We start from the raw sequence: 19124 nt of genomic DNA on the forward strand, positions 1-19124 counted from the left end.
GGCCAGTCCTGGCAGCTAGGGGTAGCAGCTCTGCCAGGTAATTATGTCACCTCAGACCAACTAAATCCACCAACAGTTGACATCCCATCTGCCCCACAAAATGGTTGATGGAATGATGAACTGTTAAAGCTGTAGGGGCATGTGATGACATACTGGTCACAACAGACATGTTAACACCCAACCCCAAACGTGGTAATGACAAGCATGAGATACTGAGGTTCTCTTCTGAAAGATGAGGAGGACTGTCTCTTTGTTGACACTCGGCACTAATACATGCGCTAAGATCCCTGCTGTTGGGGAATGACCACATCAGACAGGCTAAGGCTGAGTCTAGACAGTCCTACTCTAGACAGTCCTTCTCCATACACTTATACCCACTCGTATTTCAGGAGCCTCTGACAAGTCCGCAGGGATCTGATTCTGTAGGAATTTCCTTCTCCCCACATACTGTAAACATTTTGACATACATAGAGGATATTATATGAGTGTTCATGTCATAGTATGTTTACAAAATGAGTGTCAAAATTTTGGTATTTCCCGAGCAAGAGTGATATTTATTACCGAAGATGTCTACATACAGAGAGGAATTTAGAAACTTTTTTTTCACGGATCACCGCCGCTGTCCTAGAAAACCACAATTTGTCAAATGACATCATCAATTTTCAGCTATGATGTCATTCCTAGTGTTACGTCATTCCGACCTCACATCCCAATAAGATTCGAATGATGTCAGCAATGCCGTCCGGATGATGGAAACAATACACTCTTGTCTCGTGAAGTGATATGACCCTACGGCACATGTGGTTGCCCTTGTAGGTAATAAATGTTTTTACTTACCATTGAGTTTTGTTGTCTGGGCCACCGAGACGGAGGATGTCCCGTTCTCGACTCCCGGGTGAGAGGAGGGAATGCGGGTCAGGCCACTGGGCGCTGGAACACATCAACATGGGACTTAATGCTGAGGGGTCACTTGACTATGGAATGAATACTTGTAGTCTAAAAACTGAAGAGTGAGTGAGTGAATACTGTTTTGCACTACATTCAACACTATTCCTCAAGCAAATGTAACACATGTGGTGTCTCCTTGGGCAAGGGACTTTGTTTGAAATGTGCGTCTGTGTATTCCGCAGTGAATGGGTACCTCGTATGATGTGATGGCAATGTAGTTCACTTTCTAACAGGCAGCTTGGGTTGTATACTCCCCAGGGAGCTGAGAATGATAGTTCAGTGCACACTGATCCAGTGACCGGGGTAATAATAGCGCTTTGATCATGCCATTGAGTGGTGTGGAGAGATGCACAATATAAATGGCTTATTATTATATGATAATGGTGTGTGAAGGTTGACTCTGCACCTTGCAAACCATCTGTCAGGGTATGACCCACAATCAGCCATGGCACACACTGGAACCACCCCACCCTCATTCTGCCACAGAATTCATACAACTCTCCTACCCAAGAGCAATGAGAGTGTAAATATGGTTTTCTGCCATCAAGATCACATCAGAGTACACAAAGAATGGTCTTCACACAATGTAAAGCACAAAACCCAGATCTTTATCATGACCAGCAAACACTTGAACTCCTTGGCTACCCAACATCCCCTTTCACACAGTTGTCACTAGAGGATCCCTTAAAACACACTCAACCACGAATATCACAACCGAATTATGTAGATGACGAAACAGTTCAAAATGGCATAGCTATACCTCAATATGATATGATATGACAAAAGAAATTTACATTATTTGAGTGGAGGTCGGATAGCCTAGTGGTTAAAGTGTTCGTTCGTCACTCCAAAGAACAAGGGTCGATTCCCAACATGGGTACAATGTGTGAAGCTCATTACTGGTGTCCCCTGCCGTGATATTACTTAAATATTGCTAAAGGCGGCGTAAGACCATACTCACTCACTCACTCACTCACTCACTCACATTATTTCACATGATAATGTAAGGGACTGAAGCTCACCTGGACTTCCACTGCTCTGGCTTGCTCCAGACTGTGTACTCTCCTGCTTGACCAACGTCCTTTCTGGTACTGTCTGAGGAATCTGTTTACCGATCTGTGATGCTGAAGTGCCCGTCTTTACACTTGAATTGGTCACACTTTTCCTACTCAGTACTGAGTCTACGCGTTGTGGTCCTTTCTCGGGAACATCTTGTGTTCCTTCCTAAAAGTAGAGAGGTTTTCTTTATATATTGGTAAGTACAATAAAAATAACCATAAGTGCAATTAAAAAATGTTATGAGATAAGCTTTCTAACAATGAGTACGGATTATATTTCATAGAAAACAATGACTTTGGAAAAAAATGAAGATTATGGTTATCCATTCACAATGTCAGTAAATATTGATGTATCATAACAAATGGTACTTTCCATACATCAAACAACTTAAGTGCATCATATCTATTCTTTTCAGGCTTGAAAAAAGATAAATTCAAATCTTTGTTTTCCTCACATGAAAAAAACATTATTCAGAATTTGGTTCTAGGCTAGAGTTAACATTCATGCTTAACCAGGTAGCTATTTCATGCTAACAAAACTACCTAGGATTAAATAGTGTTATATTATAATAAACATAGGGGAGAGGACAGAGGGTATTACGACAGTTGTATATATCATGTGGCAATTTAATAGTTGTTTAGGAGGATTGGGGTTGAGGGTGTGCGTTTGTGAAAGATGTTGGACAGTGCTGCAGGTATTCCTGGGGGAGGGCTGTAGTTTTACAGATAGTTACAGATATATCAGAGGAAGAGAGGCAGGGCAGTATTACATCCATATCAGGGTAGGTAAAGCATGTTTGGGTAGTATAATAGATACATCTGGGCAGAGGTGTAGGGCAGTTTTACAGATATATCTGGGCAGGGGTGTAGGGCAGTATTACAGATATAACTTGGCAGGGGTGTAGGGCAGTATTACAGATATAACTTGGCAGGGGTGTAGGGCAGTATTACAGATATAACTTGGCAGGGGTGTAGGGCAGTATTATAGATATATCTGGGCAGGGGTGTAGGGCAGTATTACAGATATAACTTGGCAGGGGTATAGGGCAGTATTACAGATATAACTTGGCAGGGGTGTAGGGCAGTATTATAGATATATCTGGGCAGGGGTGTAGGGCAGTATTACAGATATATCTGGGCAGGGGTGTAGGGTAGTATCACAGATATAACTTGGCAGGGGTGTAGGGCAGTATTATAGATATATCTGGGCAGGGGTGTAGGGCAGTATTACAGATATATCTGGGCAGGGGTGTAGGGTAGTATCACAGATATAACTTGGCAGGGGTGTAGGGCAGTATTATAGATATAACTTGGCAGGGGTGTAGGGCAGTATTACAGATATATCTGGGGAGGGGTGTAGGGCAGTATTACAGATATATCTGGCCAGGGGTGTAGGGCAGTATCACAGATATATCTGGCCAGGGGTGTAGGGCAATGCCACTGCAGGATAGAGGCTATATCAGGCTGTGAAATATCAACATTATGAGCAACACGCCAAGCCATTAGGGCATATATATTCAACTAGGCATCTTTCCATATAGCAATCTGAGGCTACACCTCCTGAATGTAATTTAAAAATACTAAAAATTTGGACAGTGAAATTCCTCAGACAATCTTTGTCCTACAGGCTTTGTGGCCATTTCCAAATCTGTTACTTCTGCATTGGTTATTGGGGATCCACCCCTCATAAATATGTGTTTGAAGACCAAAACTTAAACAATTGCCTACTGCCTTAGTTTTATTACTTGGTCAAAGAGAATGTGGTTAAATTAGAATAAAACTGAAAAAAGAAAAGAATTCTCAGCAGGATGAATGATCAAGAGGAAGAAAGTCTTTTGAATGTTATGCTATTTCAGCTTGAAATCTAATTTATGTAAGAAATAGTGCTTCGATTATTTCTTATACTGACAAGTAAAAGAGTTACTCTCACGCTAATATCAATCTACTATGGACCATTTCATATAAGAGAAATATGGAACCAAACCCACTTGGACCCATTTCCCCAATATCAAACACCAAGTAATACAGACTTCGCAAAGGGAAGCAAGTCACCTACTTATCATGGTTGACTAACAGTTTAATAAATTAATACCAATGCTATAGACAGTCAAATGTATGTGTGTACATTCAAATGACCTTGAATCTGGAACAGATGATGTCACAAGGACTATTTGTAATAACAAATCTCAATGTTGAAACAACACTTGAACAACAGTTTTAGGATTAACCATTACAAAAAACTTCCAAATATAACATGCATACACTTATCGAAAAAACACAACAAAGTTTGACACACATTTGGCATCTATAACATGTATATTTCAACAGGTGACACAGATTGAATCCACACTGTTAAAATATTTGTAACAGACAACATATGAGTTATTTGACTCCAGTAACTCTTGACTTTAAGAGTAATATATATATCTGTATATGAAAAACATATCAAACACACTACAGAAACATTGAATTTCACCTCAAAGGATCTTTCAACAGTAAAATACTTCTCTACACTAATCTAACTTCTAGTATATTGTCTACACTCTGTCTAACATATCTAATCTGTGATATTTATATATAAGTACATAAATATCAATGTGCAACCAGAGAACGAGGCCATAGTCATTATATAAAGGGTAACAGCTCATTACACAGAAAACAAAACTTGACTCAGTGTACCAGGATTCAAACTCAGCTCTTGGGTATGGCAGACATTGGCACTAACAGCTAGACCGTTATAGTCCCCTCTTTGCCACAAAGATGTAATCTAGAGCTGATGTATTGATGTGAATGGACTTTTAACAGTTTCTTCAGCTTGTTAGCTTAATTTGAGGGTAGGTCCAAAGGGAAGCAGGTCCTAGATCATTTCCTCTGACAAAAACCATCAAGTAAGGATATGGTTCTGGCAAACCAAGAATCAAAATGAGGTATGTGGGATTCAAACCCACAATCATCAGATCTAGCACGACTAAGGGATGCAACTCTGCACAGTTACATGCGGTATCATCCATGGTGTGTATGCCATATACTCCATAAGTCAGTTAACAGGCCTCAAAGTTGCAACTAAAATGGTCGCCAATGCAACCTAAATTTGAGTTTGTTGACTGTCTAAAATTCAGAGGTAGCCAAATGACTACCTTGAAAATTATCTTGTGGCGACTACCTACATTTTATTGCTACACATCTGTAGACACAAAACTCAATAACAGCTGATCTTGGAAAACATGTCTACTAATAATTGAACAAATAATTCCTCCTAAAGTTGACAATGAACCAAAATACATAAATACAATGCTCAATGGATAAGCAAGGATATACCTATATTATCTAGTAAAATTGTATCATTGCTTGAGTCAATAGTAACAAAAATCAAGTACAGTTTCAACTAATATACAATTTCAAAGGCAATTGCTATAACTTATACATATTATAATAGTTATTTGATAAACATAATTTCAAATGCTTTTGGCTACCTACAATATTGGCTTAACTTCTTGATTTTAACATTGGCTACCTGGAAAAAAATACTTGTGGCATATGGCTACTTGGTAAAAATTCAAACTTTGAGGCCTGGTTAATAAGCATAATTCAGGGGGTAAATACTATAAATCATCTGGTACATGTAGTACTCTCTTGTCATTTTACTTGAGAACTCTTTGGTAAGAATGCAAATTGTTCACATTAATGTTAAGGAATGTCTTAATTCACTTGTCCACGCACATAACATGAGATTATAGGATGATATTCATCATGCACAACATGGTAAGTAACGGGCCAGTGTGTAGACAACATAAGACGATGTATGTGTCTCGCATACACATCATCATGTGGGTCAAGTGGACAGATGAGGGTTAATATGCTGGGCTGGGGTAAAGGGTTGCATATACCTCAGGGTATGTCATTCCTTGTGTTTAGACAAGACTCTGTAATCGCACATGCATACAATGAAAACATCACTTTATAATGATCGGTCAAATGGACAAACAGAAGGCTTTGAAAGAATTTATAGAATTACCCCTTCGTATAAAATTATATTCCTTGTACATCATTTGATAAATTTACCAAATGGCATGAAGAACCTTAAGAATGAGAGCAATCCCTGGTTCAAATGATATATGAATCGATAGTATTCACAGAACTATGACAGTTAACTTTATATTAAATCAAATGTAAAGCTTTGCCTTAATATTTTCAATACTTGGTTTACAGATGTTGTTTGAACCGATGAGGCGGAAAATGTATAAAGATGAAATGAAAAGTAAATCATATAGAACACTGAAATGTAAGATCAGTAGGAGGAAACAAAAATAACCCAAAAGTGAAAAACATTCTGTTTGTGGGGTGCTTATTTTTATGACAGAGTTATTTCCCTTCTCATATCTATCTCATTATTTTTTTTATTATTGAACAGATGAGTAGGAAAGAATTTTGATAATATTTTGGAATATTAATTCCATATTTGTAGCATTTATTGTTTGTCGATCCATAAACCAAGTCACATGATATAAACTGCTAAAAAATTTGACAGTTTTGTTATAGTTATCAATTTTCAAATTCTATAAAATATTTCAATCCTTCCTTTGTGTCCACTTCCAACAATCCGCATGACAAAAAAAACATGACACACATGTCCAGGCCAACTAGCACTTACGTCCAACGGCTCATCCTAATAGACAAGAGGATAAACGGGAATTAATTAAAAGAACCTGATTAACGAAATCTCTCTCAACTCATAAACAATTTGAAAATAAGTGTTGAAAGAGCAAATTAACTTTGCTGTGCAAATATTTTCAAACATAGTAGTGAGGCAACTGTATGCAAAAAATAAGTGCAAATTTATTCATCTTCTCACAGATTTATTCATGCCGTATTTGAGCTAGGTGGCCATGTTGTGGGGAGATTCCAATATTTTATATAACAGGTAATGGCAGCCATATTCCAAAATTTAATACTACAGGGAGTGGCGTCCATGTTTCAGTGTTTTATACCACAGGTAATGGCACCCATATTCTAATGTTTAATACTACAGGTAGTGGCGTCAATGTTTCAATGTTTTAAACTACAGGTGGCGGCGTCCATGTTTCAATGTTTCATACTACAGGTAGTGGCAGCCATGTTTCAATGTTTCATACCACAGGTAGTGGCGGCCATGTTTCAATATTTTAAACTACAGGTAGTGCATGCGTCCATGTTTCAATGTTTTAAACTACAGTAGCGACGGCCATTTTTCAATGTTTCATACTACAGGTAGTGGCGGCCATGTTTCAATGTTTAATACTACAGGTAGTGGCGGCCATGTTTCAATGTTTTAAACTACATGTAGCGACGTCCATGTTTCAATGTTTTAAACTACAGTAGCGGCGGCCATGTTTCAATGTTTAATACTACAGGTAGTGGCGTCCATGTTTCAATGTTTTAAACTACAGGTAGTGGCGGCCATGTTTCAATGTTTCATACTACAGGTAGTGGCGGCCATGTTTCAATGTTTTAAACTACAGGCAGCGGCGTCCATGTTTCAATGTTTCATACTACAGGTAGTGGCGGCCATGTTTCAGTGTTTTAAACTACAGGTAGTGGCGGCCATGTTTCAATGTTTTAAACTACAGGTAGTGGCAGCCATGTTTCAATGTTTAATACTACAGGTAGTGGCGTCCATGTTTCAATGTTTTATACTACAAGTAGTGGCGGCCATGTTTCAATGTTTTAAACTACAGGTAGTGGCGGTCATGTTTCAATGTTTCATACTACAGGTAGTGGCAGCCATGTTTCAATGTTTTATACTACAGGTAGTGGCGTCCATGTTTCAATGTTTTAAACTACAGGTAGCGGCGTCCATGTTTCAATGTTTCATACTACAGGTAGTGGCGTCCATGTTTCAATGTTTCATACGACAGGTAGTGGCAGCCATGTTTCAATGTTTTATACTACAGGTAGTGGCGTCCATGTTTCAATGTTTTAAACTACAGGTAGCGGCGTCCATGTTTCAATGTTTCATACTACAGGTAGTGGCGTCCATGTTTCAATGTTTCATACTACAGGTAGCGGCGGCCATGTTTCAATGTTTTATACCACAGGTAGTGGCGGCCATGTTTCAATGTTTCATACTACAGGTAGTGGCAGCCATGTTTCAGTGTTTTAAACTACAGGTAGTGGCGGCCATGTTTCAATGTTTTAAACTACAGGTAGTGGCGTCCATGTTTCAATGTTTAATACTACAGGTAGTGGCGTCCATGTTTCAATGTTTTATACTACAAGTAGTGGCGGCCATGTTTCAGTGTTTTAAACTACAGGTAGTGGGGGTCATGTTTCAATGTTTCATACTACAGGTAGTGGCAGCCATGTTTCAATGTTTTATACTACAGGTAGAGGCGGCCATGTTTCAATGTTTTAAACTACAGGTAGCGGCGTCCATGTTTCAATGTTTCATACTACAAGTAGTGGCGGTCATGTTTCAATGTTTCATACTACAGGTAGTGGCAGCCATGTTTCAATGTTTTATACTACAGGTAGTGGCGTCCATGTTTCAATGTTTTAAACTACAGGTAGCGGCGTCCATGTTTCAATGTTTCATACTACAGGTAGTGGTGTCCATGTTTCAATGTTTTCTACTACAGGTAGTGGCGTCCATTTTCAATGTTTTAAACTACAGGTAGTGGCGTCCATTTTCAATGTTTTAAACTACAGGTAGCGGCGGCCATGTTTCAATGCTTTTTTTTACGTCTTGTAACATGAATGTGTGCTGCAATCTGACAGATTGAGGAACATAATTAAATGGAACTGATAGCCTGCGAGTCTCCTGGACTATACTTGGCGCATAAATGCTTTCTTTTAAAAAAACGAGCCATTCTACTTGGAGAAATGGATACCACGTTAATTAATATTAAACAGATTTGATTTAGTTTGTTTTTGTATACATTTTGCTCATCAGGCAGGCTCAGTTATCATGGAAGCATGTGACGTCATCCATCCATTCATTGCGGTCACCTTGCTAGGACAGCCAACCGGCCTGTGTGCGTCTCACTGTCTGGGGCAATATCCAGGCTCCACACTAGCTCAAACACTGATCATGCAAAACCAGTGTGCAAAATGAAATAGTTCGAATACATTTTTTAGATCAAGATGTGTTTTTTTGCAAACAAGAGACTATTCTAAAGGTCTAGTCAGGCATTAAAAATAGTTGATAGTCATAAAAAGATGCAGCAAGTCTTATCAAAATATACAGAACGCTGAAAGAAGGTTAATGATAGACCGACCACGTGATACTCCCACTATATACTGGGGGCTGAGTACACGAGTACACTTGTGATTTACATGTGACCAGGACATCACAAACCCTGTCATAAACGTCATCACCAAAATACACCTTTTTCAAAGGAAAGTGATTTTTGCAAATGCATGAAATTGTCTCTGACAAGCAAAATTTGTAAAACTGTTTTGACTTACCCCGTCATCGTCAAACAGAACTGCCATCTGCTGGGCGTGTTTCTCTGCCATGAGTTGTTTTGACAAGTACTCGCGTGGGTTGGACAACGCATCGGCAAAGCCTGAAAGGAAGTGAGTTGGAATCAAAGGGTATGAACAGGCTGTTTAGTTATATCACGGCATGCAGCCGAAAGGTGGGTGGAGAGTCCAAAGTGACGAATATTATGAAGGCCTGGGAACATGTGTGTAGTGCTGAAAAATCAGGGATCATAATCATATCCTGGATGCCAAGTTGAGCTGATCCTGTTACAGCTAAGGGATGAAACTCTCTTGTGACCCAACAATTGATCCCAAAGTCTGGATAAGACTCACTCTTTCATGTACATAATAATAATGTAGGAGAACAATGATTGACTTTGAAATTACCCATCAAAGCACAATCCATACCTGGAGGCCATTTTGGCCATCAAATACGCATCATGTTGCAGATCTAAAACATTCTACCCAGTTATCCTCACTGAGCAGCCAAGTTAAAAACTTTAAGATGTTGACATACCAGCAAATGCATCAGGAACGTAGTCATTGACGCTGAGGTGAACAAACAGAGTCTGCAACGGCAGTGGCTGGTTACATTCATTACGGAGCGGAATATGGCGGTAACCTGAAATTTAGAATAATATGAGTGAGTGAGGGTGAGTGAGTGAGTGAGTGAGTGAGTTTAGAATAATATGAGTGAGTGAGTGAGTGAGTGAGTGAGTGTAGCAACATTCCACCAAATATTAAAGGGTGTCAGAAATGGATTTCAATGCTTCAACCACTAGGTTACCCTATCAACAGTTTTCTGGTGACGATGACGATACGCTTGATGTAATTTGAACATGTATATACATGTTGAATGATGTTATACATTGTGCACCTCACTGTTGTGTTTCTCACTGCATGTATTAATCATATACACCACAGAACAAGCCAATAAAATCGAAATGTTGTAAAACTTGAAGTACCATCTGGAGTTTATTGTCAACACTGTCCTTTATTTGTACATCCTGATGTTCTGTAGTACATATGGTTCTTTCTTCCATATGGCATGGATTTGTTTTGTAGTGTGACCTTTATTAGTAACATTTCATACTTTATTTGTAACATTTGACTTTTATTGCATACTTTTGACCTATATTTCAACAGTTGTAATTTTTTACCGATAGTTTTTGCTTGTTCTGTGGTGTATATGATAAATGCATGGAGTCAACAACACAACAGTGAGTCAAACTACAAAAAATATGACTATTAACAATTTAAAATGTCATTTATGATATATGTATCCATTCTCTGTCAAAAAATGTTACTTTCGAAGCACCAATAGTGGTAATCTGATCACTGTTGTTGTAAATAACAGTGTGTTGGAGCGATCTGCTAATCAGTTAATGTTAACAGTAATGAATGAAGTTTTGAATACAATTAATAAATCAGATAAACGTCCAGATAAATATTGAACACTCTTTATAACTTTTTCTAAAAAGTTGGATGAGAATCTGGTAATTGATTTATTATTGAATGGTGTACAACAACAAAAATTAAAAGAAACGGCAAAAAAAATCATCATCATTCACAACAAATATATTATGGTAAAGTTGATAAAGACATTATTTTTGTATTTAAATTAAAACAATTCTGTTCATTGATATCCTATTTAGTTCTGATTAATTTTTTTTTATTATTATTTTGAAAATAAAAATCATTTGTTAAAATTTATCTCTCGTTTAGCATAGAAAGCAATCCAAACATTACATCTTTAAAATGCAAGTTGTACTGAAAAATGGATAAATTGTGAATTTCTCGCAGGCCGCCATTTTATTTTTAGATGATAGAACAATGGGATATGTGGTACAATGTTTCCGTTCGTTAAATCGCAAGAATGTCAACGTATACATATAGTTACTTATATGTTATAAATGTCCTCTCACAAATCAAGAAAACTAACGTAAGTCAACATTTATAAATATGGAAAGGGTTGGACACCGGTAGTGTTCAGTCTCCAACTAGCCCCGAAGCCTGTCGCTCGGTATATGGTCTCTGGTTTAAACAGTGCAACTATAAAACATCAAGTGACCAATATCACACACACTGGAACATGCTTACTAGGAAATACTAAGGAGTAAATATACTGACCTGGTCGTAGTCCTTCAACAGGTAATACTCTATGTCCAATCAATTTCCCTGTTTCTTCAAACACACCAATACGTATAGTTGCCAAGTTGGGCAATACAACCTGAAATCATCATGACACCCAGGGTTACACACACAAGAGTGCCCTGTTTAGAGTGAGTCGGCTTTCACGCTGATCGAGCAACACATGTACTCCAGCAATATCACGGCTGGGATCTAAAAATGGGCTTCACACAACATAGCTACATAGGGAATCAAACCTGGGCTAGGTCAGGACAAGCAAATGCTTCAACCACAAGGCCACCCGAATACTCATCCCTGATTTAGAAATAGACAAGCAAGTTTGTTGCTGTAAACCCCAAAATACTATTGATGGCAATTGTTACATTTAAAAAGAAGAATTCATATACACCCACTGTCACCCTACCTACCCCATATTTCATGTAAAACATCGGTGATGCATAATATATTATTCCACCTACAAAAAATTAGATCACCTCTAAATAAAAGTAAATGCAGCAGTTAAGCTCTGTTTTACGATGTCAAAATCTCAGAAAGAAATATTCAGAAGTTTTGGAAATGAATGAAAATAGGATAGATGGAGTTCTTTTCTGTCAAAAAAAGAAAGAAGCTGTAAAAAGTAATGGCATTGACAACAAATTTACCTTTTTGAAAACAAATGCCTCTTCACCATAGACAGGGTTAATGCCGTTAGCTGGAATGGTTTTTGTTCGGAACTTCTTTCGGACAGTGTCTGTCGGCAACCCATACATGTCCACTTCAACATACGTTCCCACTTTTTTGTCCGACAGGAACTGTCCAGATATTACCTGGCAACAAACGTATGAGTGGATGAGGTTACCTGGCAACAAACGTATGAGTGGATGAGGTTACCTGGCAACAAACGTATGAGTGGATGAGGTTGCCTGGTAACAACTGTATGAGTGGATGAGGTTACCTAGCAAAAAATGTGTGAGTGGATGAGGTTACCTGGTAACAACTGTATGAGTGGATGAGGTTACCTAGCAACAAATGTGTGAGTGGATGAGGTTGCCTGGTAACAACTGTATGAGTGGATGAGGTTGCCTGGCAACAAATGTGTGAGTGGATGAGGTTACCTGGCAACATATGAGAGTGGATGAGGTTACCTGGCAACAACTGTATGGGTGGATGAGGTTACCTGGTAACAACTGTATGAGTGGATGAGGTTACCGGGCAACAAATGTGTTTGTGGATGAGGTGCCTTGCAACAAACATATCAGTGGATGAGGTGCCTGGCAACAACTGTAAGAGTGGATGAAGTTACCTAGCAACAAGTGTATGAGTAGATGAGGTTGCCTGGCAACAACTGTATGAGTGGATGAGGTGACCTGGCAACAACTGTGTGAGCGTACAGCAATGAAACACATGAGGGTACAAAATGGACTTGCTGAAGCACCTAGCACAGTTTCCATGTGTTACCTTCATGCTGACAGTGCCTGCAACAATCCCGTCTACTGTAGACTCTGCAAAGGGGTCAAAGTGGCGATCTTTCCGACGCATGAAGTCTGGTTTGAGTATGTATCCTGATCTACCATTATATTCAAATGTTCCCATGTTCAACTGCATTGGAAGATCTGCAATAACAACCAGAATACCAAAAGTGCCTTAGACAAAATCCTCAATAGGTCACCTCAGGAAAAACTATTTTAAATTGATTACTGGATCCATAAACCTCTACTAATACAAAGTAGAGAAAAAAGTCTGAAGAATACTTTCTAAATTCTGACCAACACAAACTTGTATTGATCAACAAATATGTTCAAAATAATATAATATACAAATAATATAATGGTCAATGGTCCTTGAATTAAAGGGAGACGACTCTCACTCCACACTCTGTTATGCATACAATATGTTCAAAGTGAGAGTGTCTCAAGACAAAAAATTCAGATGTTATAAAGAACAAAAGAACAATCAGAAATGGCTTCATTTGTTCACTTACCAAGCAAGAAAGAACAAAAGTCTGGATCTTGACTCAAACCGGAATTGTTATCCTGTTACTCTTTCATTGAAATATGTCCATCGACATCACACTAACTACACAAGATTGCGGTTCAACAAAACCTTACCCAGAGTTTGAAAGTTCAGTGCCACAAGCTGACAGCCCGCATTCCAGAAAATCTGAAAGTAAACATTATCAGTATGATACAACTCTGATGTGTGTCCTCGAGGAGGGATAAATCCTCCCACATTCTATCTATGCCTAACAGGCATTGTGACCATGTGATCCACATTACATTAAGCATGGAGTTCTCGTTGAGTTGGTGCTTTTTGTGAGACATAGAGTGAGTGAATGTTATGATTATGATATTATACTTTTATATACCACAGGTATCCAGGTACTAGTATCTGCGAAATTTGTATTTGTTCCCTTACCACTGGATCTGTTTGCATTCCAGTTATCATTCTCAACTCCCTGGGGAGTATACAATCCATGCTGCCTATGGGCGCTAGAGGCTTGTTTCATCTACTTCACATATCGGGTACCCATTCTCTGCTTGGTGAGACAGAGGCACATTTAAACATGTACAGAGTACAGAGTACCATGGTTTATACCCCTGGGAAGGGTGTGACTGTACAGAGTGCAAGGTTTATACCCCTGGCAAGGATGTGACAGTACAGAGTACCATGGTTTATACCCCTGGCAAGGGTGTGACAGTACAGAATACCATGGTTTATACCCCTGGCAAGGGGACTGTACAGAGTGCAAGGTTAATTATACCTGTGGCATGAAGTTGCTGGAGTCCACTCGAGTTCCTTTCGGGTAGATTCGACTTAACTGACGTTTGTTGTAGCTTTATTGAGTTAAAGAAAGTCAAACCAAACTTTAACAGCTTGATATTACACCAACAACCTAAGTATATAAAAATCATTCATTATGATGGCATAACCCTGCTTTGAATTGTATTTTACCATTTTCACATTATTCACCCAGAAGAAAATGACAAAAGTTATTTTTATAATTGTCAGCGCTCTATTTATAGACATAACCCCTTTTTCAAAACCTCTCAGACTCAGACCCAAACAAAATATAAGTCCGTTTAAATATATCTTTTTTTCCTACCTTTCTGACAGAAGTTTCCTGAAAAAATCTAAAACCAAGAAATAAGGCCTTTCTGGGCTATGGTAGCCAGGCTGTACCATTAGGAATGCCTTTTAACATTACTTCAGTGTCACTGTTTGCAACAGCATGGTTGACTGTAGGTAAGGATACTTGACAAATTCCACTGGGTACTGATTCAGTAAACTAGCAGCCTGTGTCTCCACAAAGGATGAGATTTCGTAACTTCTATCACGCTCTGAAACAAACATAAAATATGTCAAGCAAGTAAATAGGTGCATGCATTTTTTTCAACATCATCAGCATCATCATATAGCTATGACATTTTGGCCTGTACAATAATTACCCGTCTTAAGACAACCACACAGTGCTCTCTCACTGCAAATTCTTACAGGGTGTTAATTGGGTTATCCATATTGAATAATGTTAATCAAGTAAACGTATTGTAAACAAATAGATGGGAAAAGCATGGCTTACACAATTCTCAGTGGTAAGATCTTAACACTATTTCAGCCCTACAAGGACTGGGGGGACTCACTATCTGATACATCGAAGGCGTGGAAATGCACTGGCTGTATATAGTTGACGAGGAGTGACATTTCCATGGCAGCTTCTGCTTCCTTCCCAGCCGTGCCCTGGTAAACATCAAACAAAATAACATCAAATGAGTGAGTGAGTGAGTTGGGTTTAACGTCGCTTTTAACAGTATTCCAGTTATATCACAGCGTGTCAGCTTAATGTGGGAGGAAAGCCTGAAGTGATGCAGGTCTGAGACGTTTACCATTCGGTGAAACCCACGAGCACGGGTATGGTGCTGACAAATCTAGAAACATAATCGGGAGCGAACTGGGATTCGAGCCCACAATCATAGGTTTCTGGCATGCCCAAGGGATGCGACTCTAAACATGCCGGATATATGCCGTTTTATAGTGCTAGTCCACTAGCACACCATGCTGCAGGTTCACACAGATACCCCACTCAAGACATAGTACACTCCGGTACAACCAGTACCATGTTTTAGCCATTTGGTGCAAAATGCCAGTCAGGGTCACAACAAGTACCATATTTTAATGTCTGTTGGTATGACACAGCCTGGGGATTGAACCACAGACCTTCTCTGTCCACGAGACCATGTCACTTGCAGTAAGAAGGGAACAATCCCTTGTCTTTGGTGTGATGAGCAAACACATTTACCACTGAGAACTTGTGAAATTGAAACTGAATGTCCAATTTACTGTATGCCTTGTTATCCATATTACTAACATCCCTAGGCAGTTATTTGGCAATAAACTTGTAATTAGTTTATGGATCAACTGATCCACAAATACTTATTAATATGTTTTAAAATTTGAACAGTTTTTCATATTTACTATGAAGTTTGTGAATTAATTTCAGCATTGAAAAAAAAATTGATTTGCATCAATAGAGGAAATAACCCACAAATCTTTCTTTTATGAATTAATTTTAACCACTGATCCAAAGGATTGGGGTAAATATACATAATTAGCCATTAGCTGCTAGAAATCGATCATAACCAATATCCTGTTTGCAGTGTTGCTGGAGCAAAAAGTTCGAAACAAAAAAATCCAGACTTCTTCTCTCTTACCCTGTCCTTCTTCACCCGCTGTCGTCTCTTCTTCTCTTCCTCCGATATCATATCTGATGGAATTTCATCTTCCTCTTCGCTGTCCTCCGATTCAGATTCACTGTTGAAAATCTCCTCCTCCCCACCCCCTTCAGTCTTTGCCCCACCCTCATGAGCCTCTGCCTTCTCCCCACCCCCCTCACTAGAAACTGACAGAGTCTTTGTGATGGTCTTTGTCTCTGAATCTTCTTGTGGTTTCTCTACAGAGGGTACCTCTTCTGCAACCTCCTCAGCAACTTTAGGCTTTGGCTCGGAGGTTTTTGATGATCCTTTGGTTGGTGTGGATTTTTCTTCTTCTGGTGCTGGTAAGTACAAAACTAAACATTTATGTAAAGACTCTACAAACAGGACAATTTGTTTGTGTTCTCACTTCTCTTATTTTATCGGTACTTGGACCTTAAGCACCCTGGTCCAATACACGCCCCCGGCCTACTTCTAGACCAATCTGTAAGTAATCTTTACAAGCAACCCCTACTAAGATAAAAAAAACATTGTCAGTCTATATTATCTTGTGTATATTACAGATTTCTTTTACAGCAGCAGACACATAGAAAGGTTATGTAAGATAGCTCTAGCATCTTTGATTGGTGTATTATTTAAAAGTGATAAATCGTAAGTGTCTAGAAAGTAGTTTTGAAAAGGTTTCAATACTTCTCCAAATAACTTGTTTATAGATTTATTATGGCAAATACATTTTTTAATTGAAGATAACTCTATGATTTAGAAAGTGATAAATCAACATACAGAGTCAGGTTTAGATATAAACCTTTTTGACAAGACATCTTAATCCTCTTGCTTTGAAATCCAACCAGCTTTAAAAAGTAATGTTGCTTTTTTATGGATCATAATTCATTCATTTTTAAAAATACACTTTTCCTTTGGATTCTTCACCTAAAGATTGTGTTATCAGACAAATTTACTTTGTTATGTCTGTACAATGAGACAACTATAAACTTGCCTTTATGGAAATGTTTCTTTTTGTTTTTGACAAGTATCTTCCTCTTCATTAGTTCTGGTGATGGGAGGTGAACGCCTGGATCCAGCTGAAACAGGAATAAGACTTCAAAAATCCTTTAAAAACAAAGTGGGTAAGGGACTTAATATTGAACACAACATAGAACAGAATTTCAATCAAGTCAGCTTAATTTGTCAAGCAAAAAGTGAGTCTTGTCATCAACGATAACACATGTGGTGACACCCATAAGCTGGCGTATGATGCTGACACACCAAGGTTAAATTTTTTTATTTTTTTATTTTCCCTCTTTATTCATCTCAGCAGGTACAGCATATATATATATACATGTCATGTCAATACAATTGTGGTACATGGTTTTCAAGAAATGTACATCTTTTCATACGTATAAATTGCATGGTTAAAAATTCGAAGGAATGTGGAATAGAAACACATGGTAAGCCCATCCTAGAATGGCTAAGGGATGCTGCAAGTTCAGTGACAAATTCAATTTAGCACAGTTATTTAACGGGTTACTACATTGAAAACACAGAATGTTTATCTCCTAATTGTAAGGATCAATCCACCCAACCAGGACATTTGACACAGACTTCCAGGTTACAGGGGACTGTAGGTACATGTAGCAGTTGTACTTCCAAGTGTACTGGTCACATAGAATGCTTTTGTTTGTTTGTTTCTTGTTCAACACCACACTCATGATGGCAGTCTGTAAATAATGGAGTCTGGACCATACAATCCAGTCATTGACATCATGAGCATCGATCCACACAATTGGGTTACGATGACATGCATCAACCAAGTCAGCAAGGCTGACGATCATGACTATCGCCTGTCCTGGAGTTAGCAGTGAATTGAGTAGCAGAAACCTGAGCTGCTGAATGAGGGGGAGGTAACTCTAAGTCCAACTTCCACTGACATTTCTCATGACAAGAAGTGGTCAAGGAAAATAGGGCTGGGACAAGTCCAAATTTACTACCCTGGTACCCGACCCCCTCTTACCCGACCCCCTATTACCCGACCCTACCCATGTACCCGCTGTAGGTCTCAAGAGTAGGGAACAAAATGTCTGATTGGTGATTGTTTTACCGCAGCCCTGCATGGCTAAAACTATTTAGAAACATATATATCAAACAATCAGATCATGTGTTCACTGAAGTTGACTGAAGCTTTATCTTTACTCAAACATATACAAGTCAAAATGAATGTGTGCATTGTCAGAAAGAAATGCAAACATTAGCGACTTGTAGTGAAACCACTGAGCTTTTGTGAATTTTTTTCATTAAACAATATATCACATGACCAGCCACAGGTCCAGGTAGTCCTGTGGGTACCGGGATTCTACTCGGGACCCACCCAAACCAAGTACCCGCGTTACCCGTCTCAGGAAAACATAACTTACAGGATATTCCTCCAATATATCAGTCAACAGCATCTCTCCAAATATACTCCGACAATACTGGGCCATTTTGGCTTGCTGGCGAGGACTGAAAAATACAGAAACAGTGAAGGAGCACTACTCTCTCAAGAGTCGATAATAACAAAATGCAAGAGTAGAATACTGGCTATATTAAAATCCACACAATTGCTTTTCTGCTATTGATTTGTAACTTTACATTTCATGTCACTTCCATGTCACTTCATGTTATTTAAATTCTTGTGTAAATTACTAAGCTTTGCATCATTTTATCACCAATGGAAACTGTAAAGAGAGGGAGTGAGTATGGTTTTACGCCACTTTTAACAATATTCCAGCAACATTCACACATTGTACCCATGTCAGGAATCGAACACTTTAACCACTAAGCTACC

The 19124-nt window shown here is 38.7% G+C and overlaps 1 protein-coding gene across 1 annotated transcript in view; it reads right to left on the bottom strand.

The window, feature by feature from the left end:
- LOC139444152 (1-phosphatidylinositol 4,5-bisphosphate phosphodiesterase beta-1-like) overlaps window positions 1–19124 on the bottom strand; it is a 150840-nt gene that overhangs the window by 7744 nt on the left and 123972 nt on the right. The window contains exons 12-26 of the mRNA XM_071225050.1: window positions 18715–18799; window positions 17297–17385; window positions 16304–16382; window positions 15236–15332; window positions 14851–14935; window positions 14359–14431; window positions 13706–13757; window positions 13056–13210; window positions 12260–12424; window positions 11598–11697; window positions 9985–10089; window positions 9450–9550; window positions 6658–6672; window positions 1971–2172; window positions 838–930 (exon numbers count right to left, since the gene is read on the bottom strand). Of these exons, the coding sequence (XP_071081151.1) occupies window positions 838–930; window positions 1971–2172; window positions 6658–6672; window positions 9450–9550; window positions 9985–10089; window positions 11598–11697; window positions 12260–12424; window positions 13056–13210; window positions 13706–13757; window positions 14359–14431; window positions 14851–14935; window positions 15236–15332; window positions 16304–16382; window positions 17297–17385; window positions 18715–18799 (1496 nt within the window). The remainder of the gene's footprint in view (window positions 1–837; window positions 931–1970; window positions 2173–6657; window positions 6673–9449; window positions 9551–9984; window positions 10090–11597; window positions 11698–12259; window positions 12425–13055; window positions 13211–13705; window positions 13758–14358; window positions 14432–14850; window positions 14936–15235; window positions 15333–16303; window positions 16383–17296; window positions 17386–18714; window positions 18800–19124) is intronic.

The sequence above is a fragment of the Haliotis cracherodii genome, unplaced genomic scaffold, assembly GCF_022045235.1.
Source record: "Haliotis cracherodii isolate W230 unplaced genomic scaffold, xgHalCrac1.p SCAF_5, whole genome shotgun sequence".
NCBI lineage: Eukaryota > Metazoa > Mollusca > Gastropoda > Lepetellida > Haliotidae > Haliotis > Haliotis cracherodii.